At 39.3% G+C, this 15,414-nt stretch overlaps 1 protein-coding gene across 2 annotated transcripts in view; it reads right to left on the reverse strand.

Moving 5' to 3' along the window:
• ARHGAP15 (Rho GTPase activating protein 15) overlaps positions 1-15,414 on the reverse strand; it is a 461,972-nt gene that overhangs the window by 133,764 nt on the left and 312,794 nt on the right. For both annotated transcript variants that reach the window (XM_054044309.1, XM_054044310.1), the window contains exon 11: positions 9,163-9,240. In XM_054044309.1, the coding sequence (XP_053900284.1) occupies positions 9,163-9,240 (78 nt within the window). The remainder of the gene's footprint in view (positions 1-9,162; positions 9,241-15,414) is intronic.

Consider the following 15,414-nt stretch of genomic DNA (forward strand, 5'->3'; position numbering starts at 1 on the left):
CATAGATCCAGTCAAAGGTGTATTTTAGTCATTTCTGGTTTAAATTGAGATCCCTTCCCTTTATAACTCACTTATCCTCCGCCATTCCCACGTCAAGGGTCGTATATAGTGACCCAATAGCATATCTTGAAAACTAGAGCCAATCAACAATTTTAAGCATCATTTTCGTTCTCAGTGACCCAGAATTAGTAAAGTTTGACTACATTTATTTCAGAAGCATTTTGGCTGTAGAGCAGTGTAATATCTGTTAACTTGAGATGATAGTTTTAATAATAAATTACCTTTTCTAATCTAGCTCACTTTACTAATTCCAATATCTTTGGCATTTCTCTTATACATACCACAAACATGCTGCTTTCTGCATCAATATTTAAACTCCACAAAAAGTCATATTTCTTTTTCTTCTTTAAATAGTACATAAGAACTAAAAACACAGTAACTGATATTTGAATGGTAAGTTGTGTTTTACAGTTAACACAAGGTATTGCAAATGAAATAATGACATCCAAAGGTCACCTGAACTTCAAGTAGCAAGCATTTTGCAAACAAAGGATTGTATATAAAGAAAATTAGGAGCTGCCTTGTTTGCTGAATGAACCAGTAAAGACTGAAATTTGTATTTCTATGGTTAGTTTCCCTGAACATATATGCAATTGCATAGGATTATAGTGCTTCCTTGAGGTATTATGAACCCTTTATAGCTGTATTTTTTTGTTAATTTAGTGCTTATGAAAACTGGTTCTCTGACAGTCCCAGAAACTGAATTCCTCTCTAGCCACAAAATAGGTACAGCGTAGGAAGTGTCGCAGAGTAAGTTTCGCCCTATGAGCACACCAATGTATATTAACCCTATATTGGGGAGGGTAATTCAGTCTCCAAGGTAATATATTCATTCCTTGCCACACTAAATGGGCGTGGAAAGAAGGGTGCCAATGACTTCCAACTGTAGTGATGCTTTCTGTGAGGTGGACACTTATATGCCATAACTAAACTGGGATCAGCACAGATTTCACATAGATTAGCATATCTGTTGAAACCAGAGGTCTCATTTTTCATAGGGTTGATAGTGAAATTAAAGAATATTCTGAATCATGTCAGCAATTTCAACTGGTTGGACTGGATTCTAACAGCTACAAGTTCGTACATTTGTTTATGTTGCTCTCATCTGCACATGGGCATCACCTACAGTATGGCATATTCCAGTTGATCTTTACCCAGAAAACCAATGTAAAGATCATCAAAAACACGTAGTACCTTTGTTGGCTGGATCCTTCAGAATGATCATAACGTCACCAGTATACTGCCAGTTAGTGCTCCTGCTTACTACAGTCCACTGGGCTATCCCCACAGGGTCTGGATGCTTCCAAATTTTAACTGCCAGAGATTCAACTGGCAACATGAAAAGTAGCAGGAAGAATGGACATCCCTGATGAGTTCCTCATGCTAAGGTTGAAGCCATTAGAACAGCAACCAATTGTCTAGGCCACAGTTCTCAGATTACTTTTAACTTACTCTCCAGAAGCGCTATTCGTAAAACATTTCTAAAATAAGAAAAATTATGACTATCTTTATGTCACCAATAGTCTTTGCAACTTCTAGCTCCTTGAATCAATGATGCTGAAAAATGATGACTTGGAAAGTTTCCAAAGTACTGAAAGATGTTATAATCTGGCCTGTTTATGATCAAGTGATCTTTTCAGCTTTTAGTGGGAAAAATACATCATTGGTAAAAGATAATCTTGTCACACAAAGCAAAAAAAGATGCAATATCAATAGCTTTCCATACAAAAAGAAACCCCCATGCAATGGGCAAAACAAATAAAGTAGTTTGTTCTGTTGTTGTTATTGTTGGCAGAAACAAACAGATTTAGGAATTACCTGACTTTAAGGAACAATAATAAAAGAAAAATAAATTCAGTGAATGGAAAAATTAATGGACTGGATGTGGGGCGTTTGTTTTTATAAAAAAAAATACACCCATAGAATTTGAAAATCCTCTTCTGATCTTTACCCCTTTCTTCCTATTCCTTATTTAATGATGAACTAGTCAATTATCAGATTGCTTGCTTTTTCTACCTTCCCCACCCACTCTATTTTTGTTTTCATCCAGTTTTTGATACTGAAATGTTAACAGTACAAAGACAGGGACCAGAGTTTGTGCTTTGCTCTTGAGTTCATTCTATTTAAAACACTTAAAGTACAGTAGGCGGCCTGGAATTTTTTCTATGATAATGAATTTGCACTGTTAAGTACAGATTCCATCTGTTTTAAAACCAGAAAAGTATACTATTTAATAAAGATGAACAATACAGATTTTTTTTGGGGGGGGGGGGGGGGGAAGGGGAAAGGGGAATGCCAAAATCAACTGGGCGTCAAGAAATAACCCTCCAAGCATACATGTGTATAAGGATTGAACACATGTTCAACTTTTGGAATTTAAATGGCCCTCGGGGGCAGTGTTGATTAGTACTTATAGTTGAATAAATTTTCACAGAAACAAAATACTTACAGAAGAGAAATGAAATAAAATAAAAAGTAATTTAAAAAAACTGTTTGTCTGGTTTAGACTAAGTAAAAAAAATGAAGACAGAGGGATCAACAAAAAGCAAACAAAAAACAACAACCAGAACCCTGTCAAGTTTACTACTGAATATCACCCTCTTCTAGCACTTTCACGATTTGTAAATGAGCAGGTCATGAGGAGATATGAATCAATCGCTGAAACATGTAGGCAAAGTGTGCCCTTTCCCTCTCCTCATCTCGTGTCAGCATCAGGGTGTGATTTTGATCGGTTGGCAGGGGATGAACACCTTTAATGGTCTTTGTTACCTCAGGGGTGGGACTCCACTCCAGCACATGACACACAAATCAAACTGCCATCCTTCACACCTTTTCATATGCATATGGAAAGTGTGCACAGGAAGTGGAACTAAGCCACTTCTGGGTAGCGACTGGCTCTATTGAGGGAGGCTGGGGAAGCTGATTAGCTACCACTGTGCTCATTCTGTGGGGTGAGTTTTCATCTTTACACTGTGAACAGTCAACTTGTGATGAGTGTACTCACATTCCCCTCTTTATTTGTTCTGAGTTGCCTGTTGGGGTCCCAGGTATATTGTGGGCCTGGTCTTTTTGGAGTGGGGAAGGGACTTACCCATTGGACTAGACTGGCCAACGTCTGGCGGGTTTTTTATCTTCCACATAGCAGCCTAGAGGTTGGGCTCATTAGTCAGAAGTAAGTTAGCAGGATGCTAAATAGTGTTGTACTGTGTGGATAGTGTCCAATTCAGGGAGTCTATCATGAGCTAGCTCTTGGGGTAAACCCAAGCACAGTACCCAGGAGGCCACTGGCAGCAACCCAGTGTAGTGTCAGGGTGGCAACTGACTTAAGTCTCATGCAGACTAATGCACTGCTGTCTGCCTCTTTGTCCCCTACACCAGAGAAGGGTTCTTGTCACTTAAATTAATAAAGTTGCAGCTTGCTCCTTGAAAGCAATTCCTTATGTCTGAATCATTTCCTAGGTGTCCAAATCAAAAATACTGATTCTTTAAAGAGTGATATCAGAGACTCTTTGAGCTCATGGCACATACTATTAAGAGAGCCAGCAGGGTAAGTAGCCTCCTTACTAGAGGACTGTGGAAAAGATTCCCTGACACATCCCCATGCGTGCACCTGTGTAAGGGCTAACATGATCTGGCCTAAACAGGCCTATGGCTGATACTTTCAAAGCTGTTCTAATGGGAACTGGGCATCCAAGTTCCTTAGGCAGCTTTGAAAATCTCAATCTGTACCTGTAGGATGATGCAACTGTATCAGCAAAGGCTTTGAAACGCAACAAATAGATGAAAAGATAAAACATGTTGTCAGTAATCTAGAGATACCACTTTTCTTTGAATTTCCTTTGACCACTTAATAAAAAGTTAGGTTTCCTGAGTATGCCCTCGATAGACAAAGTCAGAATGGTCCTAATGTTGCACCTTTGAGTATTCAAATTTGACAGTGGCATAAACCAGAGAAAAGGCCTCCTGGTATTTCTATGCTACCAAATATGAGCTAAGTGCTTTAGCTTTCTGACCTGCTTCACAGCATCAACCCTTCTATTTTAGATGGAAACTAAAGCAGTAATGTAGCTTTGAGTAAGCTAATGTGTGGATAGACAGATCTAATATTTTGATGGAAGATTTATTTTTCCATTCTTCTGATAGTGTCGAGCAAAGATTTTAGGAAGTGAATAAAGATAGGGAATGCTCTTATTCCTGTTACTGGTTCTGCCCCTCTGTTTCCAGGAGAAATATGTTACACAACCAAACTATAATGATCTGAAAACTATTGGCCTGATTATCCACTCACACCAGTGTAATATAGTTGTAAATGGAGGGGAGAATCAGGAAGCGTGTCTCTGGAGAAATAGAAGGGATGACATCAGTATTAACCTACAGTTCAACAAAGAATTCATACTTCAAGCTGATCCATTTTATATCTTTGTGTGTTCTTCTTTCTGCCATCTTGCTGCCTGGCAGTGATATGCACCCACTACATGAAGGCAGGGCCGGTGCAAGGACGTTTCACGCCCTAGGCACCATGTGCCCTCCCCCCTCCCTGAGCCCTGCGGCAGCTCCCCCCCCCCCCGGGCACCTCCCCTGTGGCAGCTCCCCCCAGCTGTTTGGCGCCGCAAGCCTGGGAGGGAGAGCAGCAGAGCGGGGCGGCGTGTTCAGGGGAGGAGGCGGAGCAGAGGTGAGCTGGGGCGGGGAGTTCCCCTCCGTGACGCCCCACCACTACTTGCTGCAGGTGGCCCTCCCCGCACCCCCCTGCCCCAGCTCCCTCTGCCTAAATGCTGACGACGACCAGTGAGGCCGAAGATCTGGCTGCCGTGGTCGCCGCCGAAGAAAATGCCGCCCCCCCCCAAATGCTAGTGCCCTAGACGACTGCCTAGGTCGCCTAATAGGTTGCACCGGCCCTGCATAAAGGATCTAGTTTTGCTTCACACTGCGGAGTCACAAGTTAACTGATTAGAATCTGAGTTTGTACCTTTTCAAATGAACAATAACGCTCAGATTGAACCACTGAGTTTCACTTGGCTTCCATAACAATTTCAAGCTCTATATCCTCACCTATGAGGCTTTCACTACACATTTTTTCTCCCATTTTCTTTTGCTGCCTCTCACATTACTTTAACCCTCCCTTCAAGCCAGACTTTCACTTTGACTCATTCCCATCTTTGTGCTCTCTTCTATGTGGACTACTATGCTTGGTATCCCTCCCTTGTTGGGCAAACATCCTTCCTCTCCACAGTCAAATTTGCATTTGAATGAATTCTGTAAAATTCCACAAAGTCACACTACATTGCTTATGTCTACACATTCCAGACATTCACACACTGGGTTCTGATGGATTTTATGCCCAGTTGCCAGTCATATAGCCACTACTTATAGCTTGGGAAAGTGCAAAACAAGTTCAAGGCAGATAAAATACCTGGAAACTGACACTGTGTCTTTAGAAAATTTAAGATAATAAGTGCTGCAAGTCCAGCCAGTCTTGAGTGCTTTAATACAGAAACTATAGATTTTTTTCATAAATGTAAAACATCCAGACACTTGCCAATAGGCACCAACATAAATTTCTAAATAAACAATAAACAAACAATAAAGATTTTTGCCTTGGGATGCTATAGACCACATTTTCAAACTAGCAAATTTTGCATGGGCAGCCTTTGAAATAGAGAAAAGCCTCAATCTGCATATGTAACTTAGATAATTGTGCATCTAATTACTTGATTTGCATGTGCAAGAGTGCCCACCAAAAAAAATAAAAAGTGCAATTTAGAGGCATGATTGGAAAGAAAAAAAGAGGCTCTTTATCTCTCACAGTACTTTATGCTAGAAGAAAGACCAGGGAATGAAAAGCTGAAACTACTCCAGAAATGGGAGAAATTGAACTGCTATCTGACTAGAGCTTGCACAGTAAAATATGTGATTTGAAAACTCTGACACACACACACACACACACACACACACTCACACCAACATACATACAAAGCTCTGCCGTAGCTTGGTTTAGGATGAATTTGGCAGTTCAGTTTTATCTAAAGATACTGGGCTAAATTCATCCCTGGTGAAATTCCATCACTTTCAAAGTGGTGACATCCTTCACTTAGATATGATTAAAAGTTCACAGAAATGTTTTTAGATTGAATTGAATGGAGTTATGTCAAGGATGAATTTGGTCCATATAGTTTTCAAAAATAATGTCATGTAGTTGCATTCACAATCATAAAGAATTTCTAACGTACCCTTTAGAAACAAATATGCCATGCTACAGAGCCTCAAAATTATTAGAATCCATGGTGAATGCCAGGAGAGTGAACATGTACCAAAATTAGGGATGGGGGAAACAGAAATATATTAATAATACCAAGCACTTATATGAGAGCATTTATAGCATTTTACATTTTCAAAGTTAAGTGTAAACATGAAATAACATAAGCAAAAACTTTCTACCCTCCATTTATAGGAGTCAAACCCAACCTGTGGCCCTGAATAGTTCAAGAAAAACAAGGATCTTTTCTATTCTGTCTCAAAATACTTCAAAATACAATAATAAAATAAAACTCTTTCCTATTACTACCCTAAATTAAGAATAACAATAAAAACTTTTTAAAAGCATTGAACACTAAGCTAGAGCTAACAGGCCAACAACTGTTGGGAACTGCAGGCGATTTCCTATTATGATAAAATATCCTTACTATTGTGAAAGCTCTTTGGTCCACTCCTACAAAGTGCAGAGTGCCCACACCCTTCATTGGGTGAAATCCTGGTCCTGTCAGAATCAGTGGGAGTTTTCTCATTGATGTCTATAAAGCCAAGACTCCAGTGGCACTGCAAGGCTCTCAGAACCTCACAGGATAAGGCTCAACTATACTCTTAGGGGCTGAGGGCAGATATAGAGGAGCTCAGTCCTGCAGGCTGGTAAGCTATGCTAAAAAAAGTGCGGAAATTCAAAATGAGTTCAGTGCTTAGCAGGGCCGGCCTTAGACCAAATGGTGCCCCAGGCAAGGAGCATCTTCAGCACCCCCCCTCCCATTTGTTAAACTTTTGAATACTTATTTTTATTGCATTTGTAGCCCATTTAATGACTTTGATGCACGATTTGCATGCATGATTTATCCCTGTCATATAAGACTGACTGACTACCCTCCCCCCCACACACACCTTTATAACCAGCGAGGGCATGGCTGACAACATTCTAGCAGGTTTAAGGAAAATGTAGTTCTCAGAAAGTCTGGAAGGTTCCATGAGATTCTACAAAGGTCCAAACAATTCTAGGACGTTGGTGAAAAATGAATCCACATACGGAATACCTGAAACGTTTTACTTCAAACATTCTATTTTCCATTTTGTCGCTAACAAAAACAGCACCCCGAGCCCAGCGCATCTCTAAGCCCAGCACCCTACACAGTTGCCTGCCCCCAAATCTAGCCCTGATGCTCAGGGCCTGAGCAGAGAGGATTCAGCACAGTGTGAAGAAACATGTACAGTGCTCAGCAATGTGAGGAAAATTCTATGCCAGCAATACACCAAGCACTGAGTAACAGGAGAAAAGTAGGCATGATGGGTCCAAAATAGGATTTAGCCTGATTATAGCTGCTTAAGTGCAATCCAGCGGCCTCAAAATGCATGTGTGCAGGCCATTTTCATGATTTTCAGTAACTTCTACTGCGAACCAGGAGATACAGCTTAGCTCAATAACACAGAAATGTGTCTGAGGATTCTTTAACAACAATATCTCAGCCACCTGCTCATTGCCCCAATGCAGATGTGGGACACAGTGTTCTTCATGAACTGTTAGCCAGCAGCATTCACTCCCCTCAACGTATTTTGCCCTATTGGATTGTAAGCAGCAGAGGGAGTGCTCAGCAGTCCGAGCTGTTAACTCACAACCCTCTCCTACAACTCTGTAGGACAGAACCACTTTCTGCAAGGTCAAGAAGAAGGATTCCAAGTCTACTTGTTGCTTAGCTCACCAAACTAGAGTTCCAGGAAGCCATCTCTTCAGCACAACTTTGCAGAGTGTGAACATCATCTGATTCCTTAAAAACATGTTGCTGTTCTAACAACAGTCTTTTGGCAATTTTGTTCAACGAAAGCAATCAAAAGAAGGAAGAGTTATAGCAGCTTAGAATTTAGAACTGGTTAATTTAATAATACACCTCTTTTGGAATCCTTAATATATTTTAATGTATAAGATTTTACTTCATACTTGAGGTGCTTTATTTTAGCTCAGTTTCCCATACATTGCCTGGAGACTCATTGTCAGTGATGTTTATCAATTCCTTTATATAATGGTGATGCTGTATGCTTAACCCTTGCCAAGAACAATAAAGTGTTCAACACTGTGAGTGGCTTTGGGATGTATTTGTTTACTAGCTGCCTATACTGGCTTCCACACCTGTAACATGTTATCTATTGATGGATGCAGGATTGGTTTGGATAATATTTGTGAAAAAAACAATACAATTTTAATATCAAATTTAATTTGAATATTGACTGTATTATGGTTCTCATTTGCTCATTTTACTGTTCATCATCCCATATTTTGCAGGGTGAAATTCTGATCCCATTGAAGTCAATAGCAAACCTCCCATTGACTTCAATGGAACCAGAATTTATTCCCAGTTCGTATGTTTCTGTTTTTCTTCTTTTTCAGCACCTGTGTTTTATGTATTCCTCTGATCTTTCTTTGTTTCGTGATTTTTTTTATTCTTGCACTACTTCTTCCAGCTTTTGTTTCACATTCAATATTCAGTTTACTTTCACTCTTCCTTTTTTATCCCTTTGCTTACTCTGTTTCTCTGATTTCCATGTTTACCTCATTCTTGTCATTTTGTTTAATTTCTTCTTTTCTTTCTGTCATTTTCTCTTTCATTCTCCTTCTCATCTCCCTTCTCCCTACTACTTTTCCCTTTTTTTCTGTGGTTTATTTTTCTTTCTTGTCTCCTAACCCTACCTACTTCTTTGGTGGTTTGTTGTATCTCTCCACCTTTCCTATCATTCCCCAAAATGCAACTCATCATTCTGTGCCATTATTGTATAGCAGATTCTGAAATATTGTCATCTGAGACAGTTATGTACTAAACAAAATATTACCAGGGTGAAGGAATCACTTACCCTGATTGACAACAAATCGTAACTTCTGTATTGTTGCCAGATTGCCGCTAACTCTGTATATTCCATCAACATCCAAACCTAAAAAAGAAAAACATATTTCATATTGTCTCATGTGAGTATTTTATTTAAGATGACAGTCAATAAAACATAAATGTCCTAACAAATATGGGGAAGAATAGTACAGTGAACTACTAGATAATAAACCACCTGCCAAAGACCAGAATTATATGATGCCTCCTGCCCGATTAAAGCAACACAGAGAAACAAAATTGTAGGTTAACTCAATTGAACCCCAAATACTTTATTATAATGTTGTAGTAATTCTCTCACAGGTTTACAGTAAAGGTAGAGATATTTCAATTAGCTTGGAAAAGCATAAGAATCAACTTGTGTTTTCATGTACAAATACCCTCTACAAGATGTAAAATCAAAGTTGTGTAAGTGTATATTAACTACTTATACTAGATGGGCTAACGGAACTTCGCCGGTAGAGACACAGACTTTTTGAGCTGAAGGTTGTGAATTGCATTTCTGGTAATGCATGTATTCAGTGAGATTATTGCCATGTAACCATGACATGTAAGACTATGTATGCATGTTAGAGAGATGTTTATGTTATTTACAAAGTGTTTTACTATGGCTCTGTTTTGTACCAAGTTGACTGAGTTTGATGATTTAATGCCCTGGAGGTTTTATTGCAAATAATGAAGAGTGTTTTCAAGGACATCTTGGGAGTCTCATTTTACCCTTAAATCTGATCAGGTATCATCTTTTGGAGGAAACTATCTCCTACAACAGAGTCTGCTGATATACCCTTTTAAAATTAAAAAAGCCACTCTTAAACTTACATCCCAATGCACATTGTGGGAACATGCTAAAGCATACAAGAACCCACCTCTCCATTCCCGTGAGAACTGCCAATCTCATGAGAACAGAGGAAGAAATCTGCATGCTTCAAAATTTAAAACACTAAACTGCATAGTGCCACTTGAAATGTAAAAGTCGCAGATCAGCATGATGCAGAAGGTATTTACTGGAGACCCAATGCTCCATAATGGAGTTGTAGAAGCTATTAGTCACTTGGAACCCAAATCTTACCCAAATTGTTTTATAAGAAGGCTGACATTTTCTGCAGAAAAAGCCTAAATTAATTAGCATGTGGTACAGCCCAAGACAGGCTCAGCATTCCTCCTATGTAGTAAACTAAATTCTGCTTTGAAAGCTATCTTTTGAAAGTAAAAAAAAAAAAAAAAAAACAGCTCATATTACAACGTATAACTTATATACTACACTGCAGGATGAACTGAAATTCAGATGCGATTTGAAATTAAAAAATAACAGGTCAACAAGACGCAGAGGAGCGATTATGGGGAATCCTACTGCTGCCAAATGGAGAACGGTCAGCTTGTTTACTCCAGAAAATATGAGTGTATTTTAGGCCTGGGCCCTTGAAACTGAGATTTTGGGGAGAAATGTCCCCACAGAGGTCACTAGCAAAACTCCTATTGGCTTCAAAGGCGGCAGAATTTCACACTTGAGATTGCAAATGGATAACAGGTCATTGGGCCTCGGTCCCGTTCAAAAAGACTTATCTATGCATGTAAGAAATGAGTAAGTGAGAATGGTGGAAAGGAAGAAGTGCTCTGCTGATGCCTTCTGTGTGTTGAGGGAAATTGGGTAGTAGTGTTGGTAAGAATCTTTAACTGATTTTTCTCAAACTTCCAAAAGATTTGACTATGGTTTGTTTAGAAAGGCAGAAAAAGTTTTCAGGGGTTGGCAGCAGTACTCATCCCATCATTTAATATTTAACATCATAAATATTGTCACAGCAACAAACTGTATGTACATATTTGATATTACTAACCATATATTACTATAATATTAATAATAATCATACAAGCATACTAAGAATGCCAAAGGTAAAATGACATAACCTTCAAAATCCTTCATATTTTTCAAGCCTTGCCCACATATAAACTCACACTCATTGTAGACATTCTGAACCCGTCTCTATCTCCAAAGTTCCTTATACATTGATACACAAATTCAATGTATTTTTGAGAACTGAAGTATAACAGGCATATTGTGACAGAGATTTCATAAGCAAAACGAGATCTGTCTGAAGGTGTTCCAGTTATATCAGTCTCGTACAATTGAATTTTTATTATTTCTGAAAGGTGCTTTGGGATGCTTTATATCCAGATTACATATTGATTTGATAATTGAAGGTTACTCTCATGCTCCCTATTCAGTAAGGGGCATAACCTTTGGTAACTTAACTGACTTGAGTTGCTTACATGTTTATTTGTTTGTTTGTTTTAAATATTGCTGCAGACACATCTTGCTTCAGTTTATCTTGAACAATTTATTTGAAAAATAAATAATAATTCCATAATATATATATCGGTTATCTATGCCTTTTATCAGTCCATTTCATTGTCTACCCTTCATCAGTGGGAGCTCTGCAATCTAATACTGAAAATGATGATTCATGTCAGGAAGATCTCCTTTGGTTATAGAGGGCTAAAGAGAAAGTTTATCTAAGAGAAATCAAAAAGGATTCGGTAATCAAGAACACTTGGAAACTATCCATGTACAGGATACATGACATACGAACAAATGGAAGTTACTAAAATGTTTAAGTAATGCAACTCAACAATCTCACTCTCTTCTTGGAAGTGGGGGAGTAAGACAAACAGAGTAGTTAGTCCCCAGTTTAAGAATGTGGAACTCTTGTGGTCATAGATTGAGAATTGCATCACACTAAATTGCGTAGTGAGTTGATCTAAACCAGAATGTAAAGGAAAAAAACAAAGAAACATTAACTTCCATTTGAATCTAGCATGACTCAGTTCTCAAGCCTTCTGGATATGGAATAAGAGCATGTGAAAGCCACATATAGAGCTCTGTATGTGATGATAATCTCTCACATTAGCAGCACCGGTTTGGAAGAGCTTAGCCCCCTTGGTATCATGCTATTTAAATTATCTGAATCAAGTGAAAATGACAACCTCTGTAGTGAACTGGAGGATATTACATCTTGCAAAATGATCTGGAACATAGATGTAAATTATTATTGTTATAAATTTACTTGGGTCCAGAAAGTAGGTCTGATTAGCATTTCATTTGGACACACAATATGGCAGACAGAGAAAAACCTGAGACTATTACACCAATTATAGTGTTCGGATGTCATCAACTTTCTGCTCCGAGAACTTTAAAGGTTAAACTAAACCAAACCAATGTAAATTGATGTATTTGGACATCCTTTCCATTCCCACATTATCCTAGCTGGATTGGAAACTACTTATTTTGGAAATCCAATTAGGCCAAGTGCAATTTTTTTTTTTAAAGAGAATGTTCTTGTGTTCTGATTCTGTGAAGAAGTTTTCAAAGAAAATCACTTTTAAGGGCACCTTTATCAAGAATAAAAACATCACTGCTCTGCTGTCAGTGTTTCTTCACGGCAGGCTATAAATACTTAGGGAACAAGATGAAACAAAAGTATTTTCAAAGTGTCCTATCTGGTGCTGGCATTAAAGTGTCCTGGTAAAGAACAATTCAGAAAAAAAATATTAATTGTATTAAAGTCAGACTATTTGTTCATCATGTGCTGACTTTCTTTTGTTTTGAAATGGTGTTTATCATTGAGAAAAATAAGTGGTCTTTTTCCCAGAGGGTAACAAGTATTTTTTAAAGAAGCTTAGAATAGGATGGGCACACCATTAGGTATTATCCAACCAAATAGTGGTCAAAACTCAGTGGAAAGAATGCAGCTGTCCCAAGCTATTCCCACCATAAATCTTATAAGCTTTCCAGAAAAAAAAAATTGGATAAGGTCTGACTCCAGAGTTTACTCATTTAGCTACCAGAATATGGACAGAGTATAACAATGCTCTTGTTAAAAACAGTTTTATGTTATAGGTTAGGATACACTGGTATTAGTAAAGGGCAAATCTAAAAGGGAACAGAATACAGGTTGGAGTCAGATACATAAACATCATCAAAGTTATATGAACTACTTTGTATAAGTGAGTGGGATCATGATAACAGGAGAGCATTACCCTGGGAGTTGTGTCCCATCACTGCTCTGGAGCAGTACAGAGAAAGTTTCCTGTTCATTTTGGACTTGAAGAGATCCCAATAGTGTGCTCTCTACTGAGTGAATATTTCGCTCAGGACTTAGTTGTGTATTTCCCATTCATGGTCTGCAGAGAAGTGCCTGCTTTGGTTGTCCACTAGAGAGTTCTGAACACCTGGTAGGTATGTGGCTTGGATAGTGAAGTAGTTTCTGATGCACCAGTTCCGAAGCCTGACTGCTTCCAGGCAGAGGGGAAAGGATCTTTTTCTACCCTGTTTATCTAAAAGACAGTGGTGATATTATCTAACATTATTTGGATAAGTTGTATGAGTGGGAGGATCGACCTGCAGGCCAGGTGGACCACTCTCACTTCCAGCAGGTTGATTTGCAGCCTCTCCTTCCATGGGATCCAAAAGCCATATATGGTGTGGTCATTGAAGTGGTCACCCCATCCCAGAAGGAATGTTATGGTGACACTAGGGGTTGGAATGTTGAAGCGTACTCCCAATCCCACTCATTATGGGTTCAACCACCATGTGAGAGAAGCAATGACCTTGGTAGGAACAGTCACTTCGCTGTTCATGTGACTCCTGTCTGCTGTGTAAACAGACCGAAGCCAGGCCTGTCAACAGAGTAGAGGAAGTGAGGTGAATGATGTCACATAAGTACATGAGATCATGTGGCCTAGTAGAGAAAGGTGTACTTTGACTATAATTTTTGGTTTGCGAGTAACCTGTGTCCTCAGATTGCTCATTGATTGAAATCTTTCTGTGGCGAGGAAAGGTCTTGCTGAAATTGAGTCCAGTGTTGCTTTGATAAAATTTATCATTCATGTGGGGCTCAAAATGGATTTTTCTTTGTTCACATTGATACCCTACACTGTTAAAAGATGGAGCAGGAACAAAGTTGCTGAGCTGACCTTGTGGTTGGAACAACCTGTTAGGAGCTAGTCATCCAAGTATGGGAAGACTGTGTAGCCATGACATCTCATTACGGCTACCACCATATAGAAAACCTTTGTGAATACCCTGGATGTTGTTGCCAATCCAAAGGGAAGGACTCTGAACTGGCCGTGTTCCTGACCTACCAGGAACTGAGGAAACATGACCCTATTTGGACACAGACTGGCTAACCTAGTGAGGAGGGCTTTAAACTAGGTTCGATGGGGACAGGTGAGCAAAGCCCACAGGTAAGTGGGGAACATGGAGACCTGGGAGATGGGTTGGAAACGAGAGGGAGTATGGGCTATATTGTCAGAGAGAAAGGAGGGTCAGGACAAAACTGGGAGGAAAGATCAAACCAGTATCTTAGATGCCTATATACAAATACGAGAAGTATGGGTAATAAGCAGGAAGAACTGGAAGTGCTAATAAATAAATACAACTATGACATTGTTGGCATCAATGAAACTTGGTGGGATAATACACATGATTGGAATGTTGGTGTGGATGGGTACAGCTTGTTCAGGAAGGATAGACGGGGAAAAAGGGAGGAGGTGTTGCCTTATATATTAAAAATGTACACACTTGGACTGAGGTAGAGATGGACATAGGAGATGGAAGTGTTGAGAGTCTCTGGGTTAGGCTAAAAGGGGTAAAAAACAAGGGTGATGTCATGCTAGGAGTCTACTACAGGCCACCTAACCAGATGGAAGAGGTGGATGAGGCTTTTTTTAAACAACTAACAAAATCATCCAAAGCCTAAGATTTGGTGGTGATGGGGGACTTCAACTATCGGGATATATGTTGGGAAAATAACACAGTGGGGCACAGACTAGCCAACAAATTCTTGGACTGCATTGCAGACAACTTTTTATTTCAGAAGGTTGAAAAAGCTACTGGGGGGAAGCTGTTCTAGACTTGATTTTAACAAATAGGGAGGAACTCGTCGAGAATTTGAAAGTAGAAGGCAGCTTGGGTGAAAGTGATCATGAAATCATAGAGGTTGCAATTCTAAGGAAGGGTAGAAGGGAGAACAGCAAAATAGAGACAATGGATTTCAGGAAGGCAGATTTTGGTAAGCTCAGAGCACTGATAGGTAAGGTCCCATGGGAATCAAGACTGAGGGGCAAAACAGCTGAGGAGAATTGGCAGTTTTTCAAAGGGACACTATTAAGGGCCAAAAGCAAGCTATTCCGCTGGTTAGGAAAGATAGAAAATGTGGCAAAAGAC

This window comes from Malaclemys terrapin, chromosome 11 (genome assembly GCF_027887155.1).
Source record: "Malaclemys terrapin pileata isolate rMalTer1 chromosome 11, rMalTer1.hap1, whole genome shotgun sequence".
Taxonomy (NCBI): Eukaryota; Metazoa; Chordata; order Testudines; family Emydidae; genus Malaclemys; species Malaclemys terrapin.